At 38.8% G+C, this 19,211-nt stretch overlaps 1 protein-coding gene and 1 long non-coding RNA gene across 3 annotated transcripts in view; one reads left to right on the plus strand and one right to left on the minus strand.

Annotated features, from left to right (window-relative positions):
* LOC130922748 (uncharacterized) overlaps positions 1-1,349 on the plus strand; it is a 10,472-nt gene extending 9,123 nt beyond the window's left edge. For both annotated transcript variants that reach the window (XR_009064571.1, XR_009064572.1), the window contains one exon: positions 66-1,349. This is a non-coding gene — a long non-coding RNA (uncharacterized LOC130922748). The remainder of the gene's footprint in view (positions 1-65) is intronic.
* Positions 1-19,012, minus strand: part of LOC130922745 (polyribonucleotide nucleotidyltransferase 1, mitochondrial) — a 24,703-nt gene extending 5,691 nt beyond the window's left edge. Inside the window, exons 1-24 of the mRNA XM_057847720.1 lie at positions 18,786-19,012; positions 18,500-18,560; positions 15,490-15,564; positions 15,318-15,423; positions 15,178-15,227; positions 15,049-15,112; positions 14,925-14,972; positions 10,533-10,646; positions 10,268-10,454; positions 10,144-10,195; positions 7,308-7,365; positions 6,600-6,696; positions 6,435-6,537; positions 6,271-6,341; positions 6,161-6,197; positions 5,320-5,386; positions 5,170-5,259; positions 5,036-5,089; positions 3,958-4,067; positions 3,800-3,871; positions 566-629; positions 385-468; positions 229-312; positions 53-159 (exon numbers count right to left, since the gene is read on the minus strand). Coding sequence (XP_057703703.1) covers positions 53-159; positions 229-312; positions 385-468; positions 566-629; positions 3,800-3,871; positions 3,958-4,067; positions 5,036-5,089; positions 5,170-5,259; positions 5,320-5,386; positions 6,161-6,197; positions 6,271-6,341; positions 6,435-6,537; positions 6,600-6,696; positions 7,308-7,365; positions 10,144-10,195; positions 10,268-10,454; positions 10,533-10,646; positions 14,925-14,972; positions 15,049-15,112; positions 15,178-15,227; positions 15,318-15,423; positions 15,490-15,564; positions 18,500-18,560; positions 18,786-18,904 — 1,974 coding nt within the window. The 5' untranslated portion in view covers positions 18,905-19,012. The remainder of the gene's footprint in view (positions 1-52; positions 160-228; positions 313-384; positions 469-565; positions 630-3,799; positions 3,872-3,957; positions 4,068-5,035; positions 5,090-5,169; positions 5,260-5,319; positions 5,387-6,160; positions 6,198-6,270; positions 6,342-6,434; positions 6,538-6,599; positions 6,697-7,307; positions 7,366-10,143; positions 10,196-10,267; positions 10,455-10,532; positions 10,647-14,924; positions 14,973-15,048; positions 15,113-15,177; positions 15,228-15,317; positions 15,424-15,489; positions 15,565-18,499; positions 18,561-18,785) is intronic.
* Positions 19,013-19,211: the final 199 nt, after the last annotated feature.

A 19,211-nucleotide genomic window follows, 5' to 3' on the forward strand; every position in this document is an offset into this window, starting at 1 on the left:
TTAGCGTTTGAGCAACTCTTCAGAATTGTGTTGGTAAATTCAAGTCACTCACATCATCTCTGCAGATCTCCTTGATGAAGTCCTGCGCCTCGCTCAGCGCTCCCGGTGTGGGAGCAAAGATGGAAAATGTCTCCTCATCTATCTGACTGATGGTCACGCCTTCAAGTGACAACAACAAATGTCCTGAACTTAACGCAACACTTCTTATCTGAGGTACAGCGTCGTTACCTGTTTGAGCTTGTAACCGTCGAAGGTTGTAACCTCCCGGTCCGATGAAGAGAGCCCGCCTGGACACGGGCACGCGCACCTCCTCTGAAGAAAAACGGATACGGATGAATAATTTAATATACTGGGGTGGAAAAGGAATTTCAATCCAAAACTCACCAACGACCGGGCCGTTCGCCTTCCTGCTCGACCTGGGCTTTGCCAGACTTTTGTTCATGATCCCCAAGATCTCCCGCTTTGCAACTAAAATGTAATTTTTGCCAAATTAAACCAGCAGAAAAATGTATTTAAAAAATAATGAATACAAAATGACAAATAAATGCTAAAAAGACTGCAGTACCTGTGGCTTGTTGGATGGCTTCCATGACCACCTTGAGAGGTAAACCGGGAATCTTCACATCTGCCTGGAAAGAGATGACTCAGGAGAGTTTTCATCAGAACAAGGACGAGTGCGCTACAGCATACTACAGGCTTAAGTCTGTGATAAAGAGCGCTCAACTGGCTAACTCGTACCATACAGCAACAATACGATCACAATTTATAAGCCCGCCCACATCAAGACAAAAAGATGCACGCAACGAGCTAACGGTGGATTTCGGTTCAAAAAGTACGAAAGCTGTACCACATACAAACAGGAAGGATTGTCTGAGGAGTGATTTGTTCTAGGATTCAATGTAATTATTATATTTTTTGTACCATGCATGCATTTTGAAACGTTGTGAGAAAAAAAACAGAGAAATTAGCCGCTAAGGCATTGGCATCATAGTTCACAATATTTACTAGGGATGTCCCGATCCAGGTTTTTGCACTTCCGATCCGATACCGATATTGTTTTGCACTTCCGATCCGATACTGGCCGATACCGATACCGCACTATCTGAGCATGTGTTAAAGTTTAAAGTTATTTACCCTCCTTACTTAGTTGTCAGACTCATGTTGAAAAGAGTTTTAGTACTCTTGATAACAACTAGCCAGCTGAATTAGGTGAGTTTGAATAACACACAACGGTTGGTAACAAGAAACTGACCTGTTTATTCAATGACAAACACAAAACATTATAAATAACAAACAGAAATGGCATAGTCAGTCAGTAAAACGTGCAAATAATATTGTAAACTGTCTTAAAAAACACAAAAAACAAGCTCAGTGGAAAATCCCACTACCCCCCCCCCCCCCCCCCAGCTATTAGATGCTTTTAATGTTTCGTGCATTAGTTACAATAATTGTATAAAAAGCCTCTCGGGATTAAATAAACGACTATTTCAGTATCAAGTTAACATTTTAAAACAGTAAAAAAAAATACTCAAGTCCCAATCCTGTACCAGCAGCTTTAAACTACATTCAATTAATTTTGCGAATCAACTGTTAAAGTTGTTAAAATTGCTCCCCTTATTCCATAATTTCCCTTCTGTCTACTTTCGACATGTGAAAGTTTTAAAACTGTTTTGAAGATAGATTCAAGTCAAGATTTTGCCGATTTAGGAGTATTTTAGATAAAAAGTTAGTTAGGTTCGCTTGGAAGGTTCACAACAGCCTACTAGGGAAGTCTCCTGCTTTAATATGGCGGCCGTTTAGTTTGCCATACAGCAATGTTGCTAACGCCGTCGAGTCTGTCATAGTGCATCTAGTTCTATATACATATGATATTTATTATCTACAGTAAAACGATGTTGACGTAGTTTGTAGCGGCTGTCAGCAGCAGTCAGGTATTGTTGTGTTTTTTATCCAGCGGCATGAGTTGAGCTAAAGCCGTGAGTTGAGCACTGGCATTACCCGCGTCTATGACAAGAATGATGTTTACTCTGTATTAGTTCCACTATACTTGACATATTTCTATAATCGGAATTTGGATGTTTGTGAATCGTTCTCGAATCTTCCACGGCCGAATCACTCAAGGATGTAATGACGGCTGGGCATGTTGTGCCGTGGTTCTAAGTGTTGGATGTTGCGTCTTTACTCACGAGAAGTAATGGCTCGTCATCCAGAATGAATTCTTCGGCAATGACTCTTGTTATTCCCTGGGCTTTGGGACTGTCGGGTGCCAGTTTGTCACGCATAGCAAAAGTTTCTGCCAGTGTTAGTTGCGTAGGACCTTTCTTTTTGTCTTCGGTTTTTTCAACATACTCCTTATATTGTTTATGGTGGTATTTCGCTAAATGCTTGATTAGGTTGGTTGTATTAAAACTTCTTACAGCTTTACCACCACGCTTGACTTTATTGTGGCATATGTTGCACTCTGCCTCGTCTTTGTCGTCCTTTAAGGTGAAATGATCCCACACAGCTGACATTTTTACCGATAAAGTCTCTCGATAAATTGGGAGACGGTAATGTAGTGTGTTGAAGGTGTGCCATAAAATACGGACCGGATTTTAGGGAAACCGAAGCAAAAACTGGAATGGATTAATTAAGTCGGTGCGTGGTAAACCCCGGACCGGACTTTTTAAAAAAATGGATCAGAAGTCTGGATCGGAATTTTTCCGTGTCGGCCGATCCGATACCGATGCGCATGTTTTTGCCCATATCGGCGTCCCATCCGATCCAAATATCGAATCGGGACATCTCTAAAATAAATGCTACCTGCACGTTTTTTTTTTGCTTTTAACCAAGAATCGAGACTGTTTTACATCCATATCTAGAAAGAATTCAGGGATTTAAGCATTTATTCACAAGAATTTCAACGTAAAAAGCTCTTTGTTGTGGTAAGGTGGCGCCACTGTGAACTTAAAGACGAGCCGCACATTCGACAAATGTAGATAAAATAAATGCTACCTGCACGGTTTCTTTTGCTGTTAACCAAGAATCGAGACTGTTTTACATCATCTACAAAGAATTCAGGGATTTAAGCATTTATTCACAAGAATTTCAGCGTAGAAAGCTCTATGTTGTGGATTTTTGTTAAGGCGGCGCCACAGTGAACTTAAAGATGAGCCGCACATTCGAGATACTCTATTTACGTAAAATAAATGCTACCTGCACGGTTTCTTTTGCTTTTAACCAAGAATCGAGACTGTTTTACATCCATATCTATAAGAATTCAGGGATTCAAGCATTTATTCACAAGAATTTTAACGTAAAACGCTCTTTGTTGTGGACTTGTGGTAAGGCGGCGCCACAGTGAACTTAAAGACGAGCCGCACATTTGACATATTTACGTAAAATAAATGCTACCTGCACGGTTTCTTTTGCTGTTAACCAAGAATCGAGACTGTTTTACATCCATATATAGAAAGAATTCAGGGATTTAAGCATTTATTCACAAGAATTTTCAACGAAGAAAAGCTCTTTGACCGTGATTCCCACTCTGTCAGCTTTGACGGCCTCGCCAACAATCCAGGCCCCGTGTTTATTGGCACCGGGCCACGTGTCCGGTCAATTACATTATGAAGTCTATGTATATAGGTACCAAGTTTCAAGACAATCGGTTCACGAGTGACAAGATTTAAAAGTTGGGTCCACAAGAAGAAGAACAACAACTACTTTATTGGCACTTGATAAGCCTTCAGCCTCTAAAAATAATACTTATAATTTTTGGATTTTAAAGCACAATTTAAGTTCTGGTCTGTGGATGTGTTACCTGTAACGCAGTGATGCCTTTGTTGGTTCCTGCCAGTTTGAAGTCCATATCTCCAAGGTAATCCTCTATTCCCTGTGCACAATATTTATCAAGAGCCTATCTAGACAAGTGTCACTCCTGTTGCTCTCCTTTTGCAACAAGCAAGGAGCGCACATTACCAAAATATCAGTGAGCAATCTGTAGTCCTGGATCTCTGAGGGCTTGTCAGGGTTGCACTTGGAGATGAGGCCCACGGCCACACCAGCCACGGCCGAGGAGATGGGGACGCCTGAAATGACATGCAAATCAAATGTAAGAACAATTTGAACAGGGTGAACTTTTTATCTACTAGCTAACAAGAAACTGAATAAAAAGAAACATGACGTACTGGAGTGGAAGAAAGAAAAATATGATTTGAAGAATGAACTAAGAAAGCAGACAGTAAAAAAGTAAAAGTAAGAAACCCAAGACTGAAAAATGGACAGAGCGAATAAACTCGGCCTGCAGCTATCCATTATTTTAGTAGTTGATTAATCTATCAACTAGTTAGTTCGATTAGGAACATTTAATGCGTTGCAGAATCAATTTTAGGAGATGTGAGGCTTGCGAAGATTGCACATTCGAAAAAATAAAATTTCCGAGTGTACAACATAATTCTAAATACCTGGGCTTAGCCTCAAACAGTATTAAAAATAAATTAGCAAATAAATGAGGATCTAAGTACAACAAAAGAACTGGCTAACTTGCACAGCAAAAGTCAGCTAGCTTAAATCCTAAAAATGCTAATTTTTTTATTTTTTAAAATTTTTTTTACACAATGCTCTTAACAAATCGTTCAAACACATTCCCCATGAAAACAGCTAAATATACCTATAAACCAAATTCCGTATGCATAAAAAAACAGTTGGTCTTAACAGGGAGCAGCTGCATTCACCAATGTTCAATGAGTTAGTGTGTCTACCCAAATTACTAAAACTAAATGCAAACACTTTCAAAACAAACCATTACAACACCACTCTAATTAAACGAATACTCAAAGCAGTAATTTGATTCGAAGCTTTTTTCTAATCAAACTACTCGAGGTAATTGATTAATCGTTAGAGCACTAGAATAAACAAAAGAATAGAGTGAAGATTTAAAAAAAGGTACCAAAAAAGAAATTAAAAAAGTAAGAAAAAAGGGGAAAAAAGACAACAAGGTACAAGAAAATAGTAAGAATTCAATCCATCAATAATCTTTAGTCATGATGTCACCGACCCGCATCCATGAGAGCCAGGCTTCCCCCACATGCAGAGGCCATTGATGAAGACCCTGAAAGATGACAAGTAAAACGGTCATGAAGTGACGGTCACCGATATTGGACCCACGCAAATCAGTCATCAGCTTCTCACCGTTTGACTCCAGCACCTCGGCCGTGACCCTGATGGTGAAAGGGAAGTCCTTGGGGATGACTGGTCGCAGCGCTTTCTCTGCTAGGGCCCCTACCAAAAAAAAAAGTTCGTCTTCATGTGTCCTGTGCTTGACAGGGCGACCAATCTCACCATGTCCGAGCTCTCTCCTGTTCAGACCTCCCATCTTCCCGATCTCATTGGTGGCGTAAGGTGGGAACTAATGAAATGGAACCAACTCACTCGTGAATCAAATTCATTTGACGGCATCAGGAGTACAGGGTGACCCAAAAAAAGTTTACACTCAGTTGACTGCTTGTTTAAAAGCCATTGAAACATATCTAAATAGGTTGTCATGCTTAAGTGATACATTAAGGTCACTCAATGCAGCTGGTAATCTCTCGTCTCTACAATTCCTGTGCTTCTGCTGAAAATGAAGAAAACTTTAGCTGTACCTGAATTGCTGCGTGCCGGTCTGACACCTACTGAGATTGCAGCAAATCTGAGAATATCCAGATGTGCAGTCTACAAAGTTAAAAAGAAGCTGAAAGATACTGGAACAGCCTCACGAAAACCTGGGTCTGGAAGTGACGATCTGTGCGGACCAAAAAGTTGATTGACAAGGTGATATGTGGCCACCCCAGAGTCCAGATCTCAATCCCCTGGATTATAGCATATGGGCAACTGTGGAGGACAGTGCCTGTAAGAAGCCACAAACTTCTGTGGCAGCCTTGGAGAGGTCCATTGTTAGATCTTGGGAAAAGATGACAGCATCCTACATAAAGAAGCGTTCCGCAGGCGCCTGGAGGCTGTTGTGACACTTAAGGGAGGACACATTGAAAAATAGAGTGTACTGTACATGTTCTTTACAATAATGTATACTTTGTGATTCAATTCTAATTCTAAGATGAATAAACATGGCATTTAAGTTGTATTATGGCAGTGTAAACTTTTTTTTGGGTCACCCTGTACAAGCCATTTAACTTTTACTTACTTCATAATGAAGCATGAAATTTTTGTCCTTGATACCACTGCGGACATAGAATGTGGCCTCATTTTATTTAAAGTTTCGTTAATTGACATTTTTTGTGATTCTATTCTTACCTCAATGCTGTGGTAACAATGTCCGCTTTGACGCTGGATTCCAGCGAATCAAATGTGACGCTACACAGAACCTTAAAAAAATATATATAAAAAAATAAAAAAAGATTTCATGGTTTGTACATTTTAAGAGACAAAATAATCTCCCCGTCTTTTATAAAGCTTACCTGGGTTTGTCCTCTTTGGAACAAAGCGGATCCGTGAAGTGGTTTAAAGAGGTCCACGTCGCAAGAGATGTCTCTCAAAGCTGCCAACTCCCTGCCGTCGCATCTAAACACAAGCCTCGTAAAAAACACTTATCATTGGACGCATGGAAAATTAAAAGAACATACCTCCTATATTCGTTGAGCACTAAATTTCTAAAGATGTCCCGGCTCACAGTGTTGAAGGACTCGACGATTTCAAAAGGTTCGGCTTGAGGAAATTTCTCTGAATGAAGAATTAGAAGTACAAACTTTAAAGCACTTTCAGTCAGACAACAACAACAATAGGCCTGCACAATATATCGTTTGAACATCGCCATCGCAATGTGCGCACGTGCAATAGTCCCATTCTTTTTTATGTAAACTTAGCTTTTCTCCATAAAAGCAGCAATTGTGCAGAGGCATGGCTTCCTGGTTCCCTTTATATACACCAATCTTCATCATTCACAGATAAACCCCCTAAACCTGGATTCAATGGTATTATATGAATATCAGCTGACTGGTGACCAAGAAAAAGTTTGGTCACACGGCTTTTCGGGAGAGAGCGTGGGAGGCTGTATGAGCATGAAGCAGAAAAAAAATAATGTATTTTTCAAAATTAAAACCCAATCCTTTATACCCGATTCCGAACCTCTGAAAAATGGCGCGATCGGCCAGATTTCCAATCATGTTATCAGATCGGGACACCTCTAATGAATACAATGTGGTCGATGTGAGTCAACACAAGTCTTCCCAAACTGAGCTATTTAAGTCTAGTGAAAATTCACTAAAAAAAAAACACCCAAAAATCGCAATGTTAATTTTTTCCAATGACATTCAGCCTTAAACAACAATTACCTTTGAGGTATTCCTCGGTCTCAAGGCGAATCTTGTTGATTGCTTCGTCTCTTGAAATCTGTGATGACAATATATTTATAATAATAACTAGAGGAGCACTCAGAGAGCAGGCCTAAGCAATCAAATGCAAAGCGTTGCCATATTTCTCACCTCCTGTGACCCTCCTTTGACCCTTTATCTTCTAATCTTATCACATACCCTGCAAGTTTGAGTTAAATGGGCTAATGAGTTGTCATCACGAAAATACTTTTCTTACCTCTGTGAGCTTACACTCTTTTAGTGCAGCAACGATTAATTGATTAACTCGAGTAGTTTTAGTAGAAAAAAGATTTGAATTAAAGTTTGCTGCTTCGAGTATTCGTTTAAAATGGCGTTGTAATAGTTTGTTTTGAAAGTGTTTGTAATGAGTTTTATTGATTTGGGCGGATACACTGCCCTCCAGTGGCAAACGTGAATATGACATAACTCGTTTCACAAGGCTGACTCCAGCTACTCCCTGTTAAGACCAACATAAACGAAGTTATTGTTTGAGCTACTATATTTTTTTTAAAGCATTCATGATTTAGTTTATATATTTAACCGTTTTTGAGGGGGAATATGTACTTGGGTTTCTTAACCATTTGTTAAGAAAAAAAAAACCTTTGCATTTTATTGCATTTAAGCTAGTGGACTTTTGCAATGTAAGCGGACTTTTGCTGTGTAAGTTAGCCAATTGTGTTTTTGTTGTACTTTCATCATTCATTTTTCATATCGTTTGAGGCTCAGCTCAGGTATTTTAATTTTTGATGTTCCTTATCCGATTACTCGATTATTCGAACTAACTAGTTCAACGATTAATCGACTACTAAAATAATCAATAGCTGCAGCCCTAGACTCTTTCTCTTCTAGGATATCACATACCATGCAAATTTCAGTGAAATAGGCTAATCTGTTGTCCTAACCATAAAAAACCTTTTCAGACCTCACCAAAATTGAATCACCTCATCGGTTTCATATTATAATCATATCCTGATTAGGGCTGCAGCTATCGAATATTTTAGTAATCGAGTAATCGACTGAAAATTCTATCGATTAATCGAGTAATCGGATAAAACAAATATATTTTTAGGTGAAGAGCAATTATACATATACATGAGAAAACAAGACATTTCATCTAATCTTGAACCATTTTCAGTCAATCAATGTCTTTATTTTCGTTGTATATTGTTGAAAACAGCCAACAATTGCATCTCAGGTGTAACTAGAATAAAAAAAAAAAAAGACTAATTCACTGCTTTCACTCAAAAAACTTTTAGATCTTATTAATATATATATATATATCTTACCTAAAAATGCCGTTACGCTTGATAACACACATCACTTAAAAGTTAGGATTTTTTCCCCACGTGTTTCAATTGAATTTCTCATTGCGTCAAGCCATTTTTAAGTTCTAGTTAAGTTTTAAGTTAGTCTAAACTGTAAGTCCTGATAGGATTTTGAGTTTTTGCAGTGTTCAAAATAAATGTATGATACAGGCTGTATTGGAGCACATTAGGGACCAGTGCTACTTGGTGTTTTATCCAGCAATGACTACTGAGCTAAAATTGATAGTTAGCATGATTACGTTTTTATTTTACACCCTCATCACTCCACAATGCTATGTTATGTTAAAGCCTGTATGTAAGACACGTTAGCCACGCATCGACAGTGGTCATAAATAATTGAAACCTAGCCCTCCGCAGGGCTAACGTTCCGTGAGCTAGTAGCGACAGTAACGTTAATCTTATTTATTAGCGCTTAGCGCTCTTTATTAGCGCTCTTTATTAGCGCTCTTTATTAGCGCTCTTTATTAGCGCTCTTTATTAGCGCTTAGCGCTGTACTGCTTTAAGATGGCGGCTGTTTACAAACGCTGCCCAGACGCGGCCGAGTCTGTCAATGCTCATCTAGTTCAACATACATGTGATCTCAATGAGACGCGCCAGACGCTGCCTGTTACCAATGTAGCATTGTGCGGGCTAGTATTTAGCAACGTCGGCGTCGTTTGTGGCGGCTGTCGGCTGCGGTAAGTTTTTTTTTTTTTCCCTTCTTCCTCTCCGCACGTGACAGCGCGTTGTCCCGCATTAAAAGTAGTCCTAGCAAAACGTGATGCTTAGAGCTGTCAAAATAAACGATTACTCGAGGTGAATAAAATTACTCGGATCAGTTTTTAAACTCGAGTTACTCGAGTTGCTCGAGTACTCGTTTCAGCTCTAATCCTGATTATTTGTTCTTAAGTTATTTTGAACACAATCATACAGAAAACCAAACAGAAAGGCATACGGAACCCAATACCGTATTTTTGGGACTATAAGTCGCATCGGAGTATAAGTCGCATTTTTGGGGGGAAATTTACTTGATAAACTCCAACACATAGAACAGATATGTCATATTGAAAGGCAATTTTAAATGATTTTGAATTTTAAAGAGAACAACATGCTGAATAAGTGTACAGTATGATAATGTTATATGATGCATGAACAACGAAATGCGAACGGGGCCGGTATGTTAACGTAACATAGCTATTAAGAGTTATTCAGATAACTATAGGATAAAGAACATGCTAACAAGTTTACCAAACCATCAGTGTCACTCCAAAACAAAATAACATGTAAAATGATATGATAATGTGTTCATAATTTCACACATAAATCGCTCCAGATTAAAAGTCGTACCCCCAGCCAAACTATGAAAAAACTGCGATTTATAGTCCGAAAAATACGGTACATAAACTATGCCTTTCATAAGTTTCACCGACTAGCAGAGTTAAAAAGAAAGCACAGGTAGGAAGAGAGGTACAGGGTAAATTTTGGCGTTTACCTTATCATGTGTATAATCAGTAAATACAGCATATATCTTCTCTGAAGCCAATCTGTGTACACATATAAACCATGAACATAGCATGTATAAGCTTCAATAAATACGAAACACAAGCGGGTCTTACTGCCGCACGAGCGCCACCATGTCGGCGGGGGCCGAGAACATCTTGGGCGGTGTGCGCTTGGTGACTTTGAGCTCTCGCGCCAGCTGCTGGATAGCAAGGATAATTTGCTGTGCGTGCTTGACGCCAACCTTGACAGCATGAGAGAAGTCCTGCTGCAGAACATTCTCGGCCGACGCCTCGATCATCACTGAGATATAATCATGAGGAAATGTGGAGAAACTCCAAAAATTCTGGGAATTTCTTTTCGATCGAAACTTCAACTAACCCACTTGACTGCTGGGGGCTCCTGCCACAATCATGTTCAATGTACTGGATGCCATCTCTGCTCTGGTAGGGTTGACCAGCAGCTCGCCACCTACCAAACCCATACGCACCGCACCTGCAGAGTAAATTCACACAAACTGACATTGATCAAACTGTAAAGTAGCGGTGGGCAATATGACAATATACATTGCCAAAACAATACTACTGTAATGTATTCACTGTATCTTTGCTAACATCAGTTTATAAAATTACAGTGGTACCTCTACATATGAAGTTAATTCGTTCCAGGACCTTGTTTGTAAGTCAAAATGGTCGTATGTCGAGCAGGATTTTCCCATAACAATACATTAGAATTCCATTAATTCGTTCCACAGCCCAAAAACTAACACTAAATCCTTAATAAATACTGCTGGTACTATTACAAATGGCTATTACACATAGCAAAACAAATCAATTACAAATAAAATTCGGAATAGTAATACAATAATAATAATAATAATTCCTGTAATAATGTAACGAATAGGGTTCTAATGTGGCTGACGTTTTTTGCTGTACCTGAACGCACCGCGCGGCTGACGTGACAAAGAGAGGGAGAGTTTCACTTTCACTTTTAATGTTTTCTTGAGAACACCGTCAACTTTTGTGTTGGATAAGTTCTGAAATAAATGATAAAAACCTGACGAAGCTGGCGATTTGTTTGGCGAAGTTACCACAATAATAATTGTCACCTTAACTTATAAAGACTGGCGAACGGTGGTCATCGGAGGACCATGGAGATTTACTGTATTGTTGAGCCAGTTCACGGATACGCACCCCACACTCATATTTTTCTATAATGTGCGTCATAATTTCAAAGTAAACGTCACATTTTTCCTTGTTTCACCACTTGTACAAACCTTTTTGAAACCTGTGCTGATTTATCTCACAAGAAAATCTGCCGTGCATTCGTCTGCGGTGCTGTCATGTCATCGTATTTCGAGCATGACGTCAGATGTAGAAACTAGGGCTGTCAAACGATTAAAATTTTTAATCGAGTTAATTACAGCTTAAAAATTAATTAATCGTAATTAATCGCAATTCAAACCATCTATAAAATATGCCATATTTTTCTGTAAATTATTGTTGGAATAGACAGATAAGACACAAGATGGATATCTACATTCAACATACGGTACATAAGGACTGTATTTGTTTATTATAACAATAAATCAACAAGATGGCATTAACATTATTAACATTCTGTTAAAGCGATCCATGGATAGAAAGACTTGTAGTTCTTAAGAGAAAAATGTTAGTACAAGCTATAGAAATTTTATATTAAAATCCCTTGTAATATTCGTTTTAATAACATTTGTAAAATTTCAATCAAAAAATAAACTAGTAGCCCGCCATTGTTGATGTCAATAATTACTTACACAATGCTCATGGGTGCTGAAGCCTATAAAATCAGTCGCACCCAAGCGCCAGCAGAGGGCGGCAAAACTCCATAAAACACAACAAGTGAGCGTTTCACTGTACTGTCATTTAAATATGTCTGAGCGGGGCATCTGTGTTAATTGCGTCAAATATTTTAACGTGATTAATTAAAAAAATTAATTACCGCCCGCTCACGCGATAATTTTGACAGCCCTAGTAGAAACAAATGGCGAGTCAAATTTTACGTCGGATGTCGAAAAGATCGTGTGTCGAAGCGATCGTATGTCAAGGTACCACTGTATACTGTATTATGAATGTAAGCTGTGTTCTGCCCTAAGGCAAAAACCTAAAATCAATGAACGGCCACCAAGTGTCCCTTTAGTAGAAAACCAGGGTTGACAAATCACAAAACACCAGGTTTCTCCCAGTAAAGTGCAAACAAAATAAATGGCTTATATAGCGCTTTTCCACCTTTCAAGGCGCTCAAAGCGCTTTACACTATCTCGCCATCCACCTACTGGTGACGCAATGTGGGGTTCAGTATCTTGCTCAAGGACACTTAGGCAAGTTCATCAGGGCAGAGAATTGAACCCACAACCTCTGGGTTGGGGGACAACTACTCTACCACTGAGCCACGCCACCCACTCACCCATTACTCACCCATATATAATTAGCAGAGAAATCTGTCTCACTACACTCGACATTAATTTTCAGTGCAATAGCAGACAGTTGGGATAGGTTTGCTCGCATACTGTATCAACATAAGATGTTGCCGTTGCGCTTTACACCGTATCACCAGACGCAGTTAAATTGCGGTTAAATCTATACAGTGGTACCTCTACATATGAAGTTAATTCGTTCCAGGACCTTGTTTGTAAGTCAAAATGGTCGTATGTCGGGAAGGATTTTCACATAAGAATACATTATAATTCCATTAATTCGTTCCACAGCCCGAAAACCTACACTAAATCCTTAATACTGCTGGTACTATTACAAATGGCAATTACACATAGCAAAACAAATACATTATAAATAAAAATCGAAATAATAATATAATAATTATACTAGGGCTGTCAAAATTATCGCGTTAACGTGCGGTAATTAATTTTTTTAATTAATCACGTTAAAATATTTGACGAAATTAACGCACATGTCCCGCTCAGACAGTATTCTGCTTTTTGGTAAGTTTTACAGCAAGGTTTTTTGTGCTGTCTAACAGCGAACTCTTGTGGTCGCTTTGCGACATGGTTTATTGCTTTCTTGCCAGTTCAATATGGCTGCACGACGTCTCGGGCTGACGCCTACGTTGTAATGTTGTGCTTATATGATCCTTGGACAAGATTTGTCCGTAAGTATGGTTGTTGTAAAGAATGTACATATTATGTTAGTAAGCGAAATGTTATATTTTTTGTATGAGACGCTTTTTGTTTATGTTTAGTGAACCTGTATAGCGTGCTAAGCTAACGTTGTTGCTAGTGCAATGCTTGTGTACTTTTTTTTTGTAGTTTCACTACGGTCTAAAGAGGACAGTGGTTTGAGGCCATTTTATTAATAAATCAGATGAAAAAGGAAGAAGTCTGATTATTAAGGCGTCGTTCACTAGCTGTCTAGCTTTGGAAAAAGTAGACGCTTCGGAGTGAGGACAGCATAGACAGATTTAAATGACAGTAAATGGTAAATGGTGTTATACTTATATAGCGCTTTTCCACCTTTCAAGGCGCTCAAAGCGCTTTACACTATCTCGCCATCCACCTACTGGTGACGCAGCACCAGTAGAGTGAAATGCCCACTACAGTCCTTATGTACCGTATGTTGAATGTATATATCCATCTTGTGTCTTATCTTTCCATTCCAACAAATTATTTTACAGAATATATATATAATTTACAGAAAAATATGGCATATTTTATAGATGGTTTGAATTGCGATTAATTGTGATTAATTACGATTAATTAATTTTTAAGCTGTAATTAACTCGATTAAAAATTTTAATCGTTTGACAGCCCTAAATTATACTTGTAATAATGTAACGAATCGGGTTGTAATGTGGCGGATGTGTTTCGCGTGCTGTACCCGAACGCACAGTGTGGCTGACAGAAACAGAAACAGAAACAGAAAGGTGCAGTAGAGATTTTACTTTCTCTTTTAATGTTTTGTTGTTGGCGTCAACTGCAGCGGACAGTAGGCGTGTTGTGTTCCACAAGTTCTGAAATAAATTATTCAAACCTTGACGAAGCTGGTGATTTCTTTGGCATTGTTACCAAAATAATAATTGTCACCTTAACTTATAAAGACTGGCAAACGGAGGTCAGAGGTGGACCGTTGAGATCGTAGACATTTATTGGCCAAATTGTCGAGCCAGTTCACAGATGCGCACACCACGCTCATATTTTCCTATCATTTCAAAGGTAAGCGTCACCTTTTTCCACCACCTGCACTAACCTTCTTGGAACCCGTGTTGATTTCTCTCACAAGAATATCCGCCATTCATCCGTCTTACGGCAAAACAAAGAATATACATCATAAATCTTCGGATTTAGAGACAAACGGCGAGTCAAATTTTGCGTCGGATGTCGGAAAGATCGTGTGTCGAAGCGATCGTATGTCGAGGTACCACTGTACTTTCTTTTGCTGCACCGTTTTTGTAAGACTTGTGGCCCAACAGACTTGTAAAGCATTAAGCACCCTGCATAAGGTGCGTAAAGAAAACAATCTGTTCATGAAATTAATAAATTGTAAAGTGGTTCGAAAAGAATTTACCACTAACAAAGTCAATAAATACAATTATTGAGAGCCCATCCTGTATTAGATTTTTTTCCAACTCGCTCAGCACTACCGTAAGGCTAAAATATATTTACATTAAGGAATACATGTGTGATATGTGAAGGTTATATTTCAAGACAGGATGACACTCCCTTCTTAAAGTATTACAACAGTGATGGTGTAACTGGTGATGGTGTGTAACTGGTGTTCTCACCTATAGGTCCGTTCCAAGGAATGTCCGAGAGAGCGAGAGCAGCTGAAGCTTGAATAGCAAAGAAAAGAAGTTACCTCATATTATAATAAGAGGAGGAAAATCTCATAGAATATTCCAGTCTCACCTGCATTGATGGCTAGCACGTCTGGATCGTTGACGCTATCAACAGCCAGCAAATTACATAAAATCTACAAAAGATGTTACGATAATGTTTATACATGAATTTTCAGAGGCGTAAATAAGTAGAACAGACCTGAGTGTCATAAAAATAACCCGATGGGAAGAGAGGCCGAATTGATCTGTCTGAACATAAGAAAACAAAATCATTCAGTTGTTCACATTCAGTACTGAGTTGCAATTGTAACACAATTTTTTTTTATTGTATGAGGTCACCTATGAGTCTGCTGGTGAGAATCTCGTTGTCAGTGGTACCAAGTTCTCGCCTCAAATAGTTGGTTGGGATTCTTCCAGCCGCCGCTGCTTTCTGCCTGTAGTCTACCTGTCAATCAAATAGCACATTTAAAGCACCGGAGAAGCAGAACAAGAATATAAAATGATAACATACCACCAGAGGCATGAACTGAGAGGGAGATGGCTTGGTTTTGCTCACAGCTGTCACCATCACAGAGGTGTCGCCCAGCTACAAAAAGAGTTACATACTCATTACCAGCAGAGGTGGGTAATAACACGTTGCATTTACTCTGTTACATTTACTTGGGTAACTTTTTGAGAAATTTGTACTTGTTAGAGTAGTTTTACCAAGCTATACGTTTTACTTTGAGTGAATTTGTGAAGAAGAAACTTAGCTACTTTGGGCTACACTCATATTTACATTTTTTCCTGTTTTTATTCGACATATTAGATTTTACTTTTTTTTTTGCCAGCCAGCAATGTCAACAGTAGCTCTACCAGTTTCACCAATGAGAAACAACAATAATGAAATGACTCCATTATACTAATCAGACTCAAGCTTGCCGATCTATAATCACGCCGGCCTGTTCAATCACGTGGCGCCTTTAAAGCACCGTAAAAAATTATGCATTAGATATAGAACGCTGCTGTCAACATGACTCAGAAGCGCGGCTTTTAACCTATCTCCCAGTTTTTATTTGGCATCAATTGACCTCATAAAACCGGAGATATGATCCTTTTAATTTCATAAAAGGAAATATGTTTTCTCCACTAGAGAACGAATGAGGCTTCATTTCTGTATTTTTTTTCTCTTGCCAGAATTCAGAATTTTAATGATTATTTATAGAGCTGGGAATCTTTGGGCACCTAACGATTCGATTACGATTACGATTCAGAGGCTCCGATTCGATTATAAAACATTTATTGATGCACCCCCCTCCTTTTTTTTTTTTTTAATGTTTTGTACATTAGTTCCAAAATTGTTCAAAAATCCTCCCAGGCTAAACCAAACTACTATTTCAGTATCAAGTTAACATATAGCAGTAAACAAATATACAAAAATAACAGTAAATAAAAAACTCCAGTCCCCATTCTGTATCTTAAACAACATTCAACATTAATGTTGTGAATCAACTGTTACAGTTGTTAAAATTACTCCCGTTATTCCATAATTTCCCTTCTGTCTACTTTTGTCAAAGTTTTAAAACTATTTCATCATTTAAAGATAGATTCAAGACAAGATTCTGCCGATTTAGGAGTATTTTAGATAAAAAATTAATTAGGTACGCTACAACAGAGCCTTCTAGAGAGGTCTACTGCTTTAACATGGCGGCTGTTTACTTACGCCGGAAAGCCTGTCGTTTCGCATCTCTGTTCAATAATACATGTTTTAACACTGACGTCGTCTGTCATTTTGCATCTAGTTCTACATATATATGATATCTACTGTAGCTGTATGTTTGTAGCAACTAGCAACTGGGCGTTGTTTGTAGCGGCTGTCAGCCGCAGTCAGGTATGATTGTTTTTTTATCTAGCGGCATGAGTTTAACATGATATTTACTCTCGGTCCGTTCCTCATTGCGTCCCAAAGACCGCGCTGACTGTGTTTTACTTCTGCTTTACCTGGTATAATTCAATAATCGGAATTTGGATATTTGTGAATCGTTCTCGAATCTTCCACAGCCGAATCGCGAATAATCCAAGAATCGGAAATTTTGCACGGCTCTAATTATTTATGGCTTAATCTGGTTATGTAATAGGTATAATACTAACAGTTCATTAAATAACTTTGTGCTGAGAAAAAAATTCCATTCTCGCAGTCGGACCTTCGGGCATTAATGACGTCAACAGCCACAACAAAGCGTCGCCATATTGAAATGGGGGAAAAACACGAGTCACAAGCAGTTGTTCTGTCGTGCATTGCAGTACAAATGCCTTGAACTTTAGTCTTGTTTGCGGTCTTTCTTTCCGTTGGATTGACTAAAAGTTGCCGTGTTGCGGGTTGTAACACAAGGAAGAGTTTGGAGCTGCATTTGAAGTTCTTCATTCTTCTTCGTGAGAAGAAAAGGACAAGCAAGTGGCTGAAAGCAATAAATCGAAGAACAGTAAAAGTAGATGGTTATTTGGACTATTCTCAACCTAAATCCAGGCACATTTACGTTTGCAGCCGACATTTTATTACTGGTGAGTAATCTTTAATCGATTTTTTTTTACCCAATTAGCTGCTAGGATTCAATAGACTAGGCAGAGGTTATTATTACTGTAACCGACAACTCGCAAAGCGTAATTTTTCTTTTGCCGTGAACTGCTCTGATTGGTCAATCGGTGTATTATTGGCCTGGTGGGCATTGATTATTTTACCGTGATGTGACTCATGCACTGCTTCTCGCCTCATGACATCCCATTTAGTTGTGCTACCACGGTTCACGGCTAAATAACGCTTGGGGGCGAATTACCGGTTACGGCAGAAATAATCACTCCGTATATACTACCAGTTTTCTTAGTTCCACACATTACATATTCCACGTAATTGATAAAGGTCAACTTACTAGGTGTCTTTATGAGGTAGTTGTAGATGTTTCCGAACTCCACTGCAGGCCATTCCTTTGGATTTTTTATCCAGCTATCAGCTGCGACTTTGTAAGGGCAGATTTGCAAGCCAATACATGCTCATTTTAAGTTGTATCACCTCCTCGCGTCTGTCGGCAGTGACTCGTGATAATACTAAGTCCTGTTTAAGATGTTTTTATGAAAAAAAAAGACGCAAAACGCTGAAATATATGAATTTCAGACGTTTGTCTACGGATGTTTACCTGTGCGTGCCCCCATCTCAAAATGGCGACACGTTGCTATGCGAGATGACGTCATCGTGACATCACGCCGACTGCGAGAATGGTTTTGAAAAAAAAATAAATCAAACATCGTAAGCAATTACTCGCAATGTTACTCATTATTTGAGTATTCTTTTCACCAAATACTATTTACTTGTACTTGAGTACATTTTTGGGATGACTTTTACTTGAGTAATATTATTTTGAAGTAACGCTACTCTTAATTGAGTAAACTATTTGGCTACTCTACTGAGCTCTGATTACCGGCAAAAATAAAAACAACTTTGCGTCAGTTTTTCAACAAATGTGGATGGAGACGAGAGCTGAATTTACCTGCACTACAGCAGATCCATCAGCAAACTTAGCAAGCCTCCCGGAGGAGATTTCCAGCTTTCTGCAAATTATTTTAAAAAGTAAAGGATTGAGTATATGTTATGAGAACGAAATTCATTTATTCTCATTGCAAAAAAAAAACAACATTTCTTTTCATCTCTCAAAAATAAAATTCCATAAAATTCACACCACTCTGAGAGCAAATGGGCAGCATTCAGATCGCTTACACTAGAAAATAATCGTGTCCGACTATCGCCCCGACCCAGACGCACTCAAGTCTACTCACTTGTCTCCGAGGTCCACTCCCACACTTCGTACATTGCCGTGATTTTTGTACACGCTCTGATGGCACAAACGTACACGGCAGCGAGAAAAAGAACGTCCAAGCTGTAGTAAACTCCTCATAGCTTGATTTGGAAGAAAGACCAAATAAGACAAACGATAAGAGAAAGGTAAGGCGACTTTACGCCGGAGATGTGCGCCAGGACGCGGCCATGACAGGGAAAGCGGAAGTATGTCAGCAAGACAGTTTCTGATTGGAGGTTGATGATTTATGTACGTAAAAAAAAAGTGTCCGACCCGAAACAACTATAAAACGGAACTACAAATAAAATTGACTGATTTTTGCTTCCCGTTCCATTTTATATGACCCAAAAACATGTTACTGCGTTTTGGGAAGATTTGTATGACTGGTTATTTCCTAAATTGGCAA

The sequence above is a fragment of the Corythoichthys intestinalis genome, chromosome 10, assembly GCF_030265065.1.
Source record: "Corythoichthys intestinalis isolate RoL2023-P3 chromosome 10, ASM3026506v1, whole genome shotgun sequence".
Lineage (NCBI taxonomy): Eukaryota > Metazoa > Chordata > Actinopteri > Syngnathiformes > Syngnathidae > Corythoichthys > Corythoichthys intestinalis.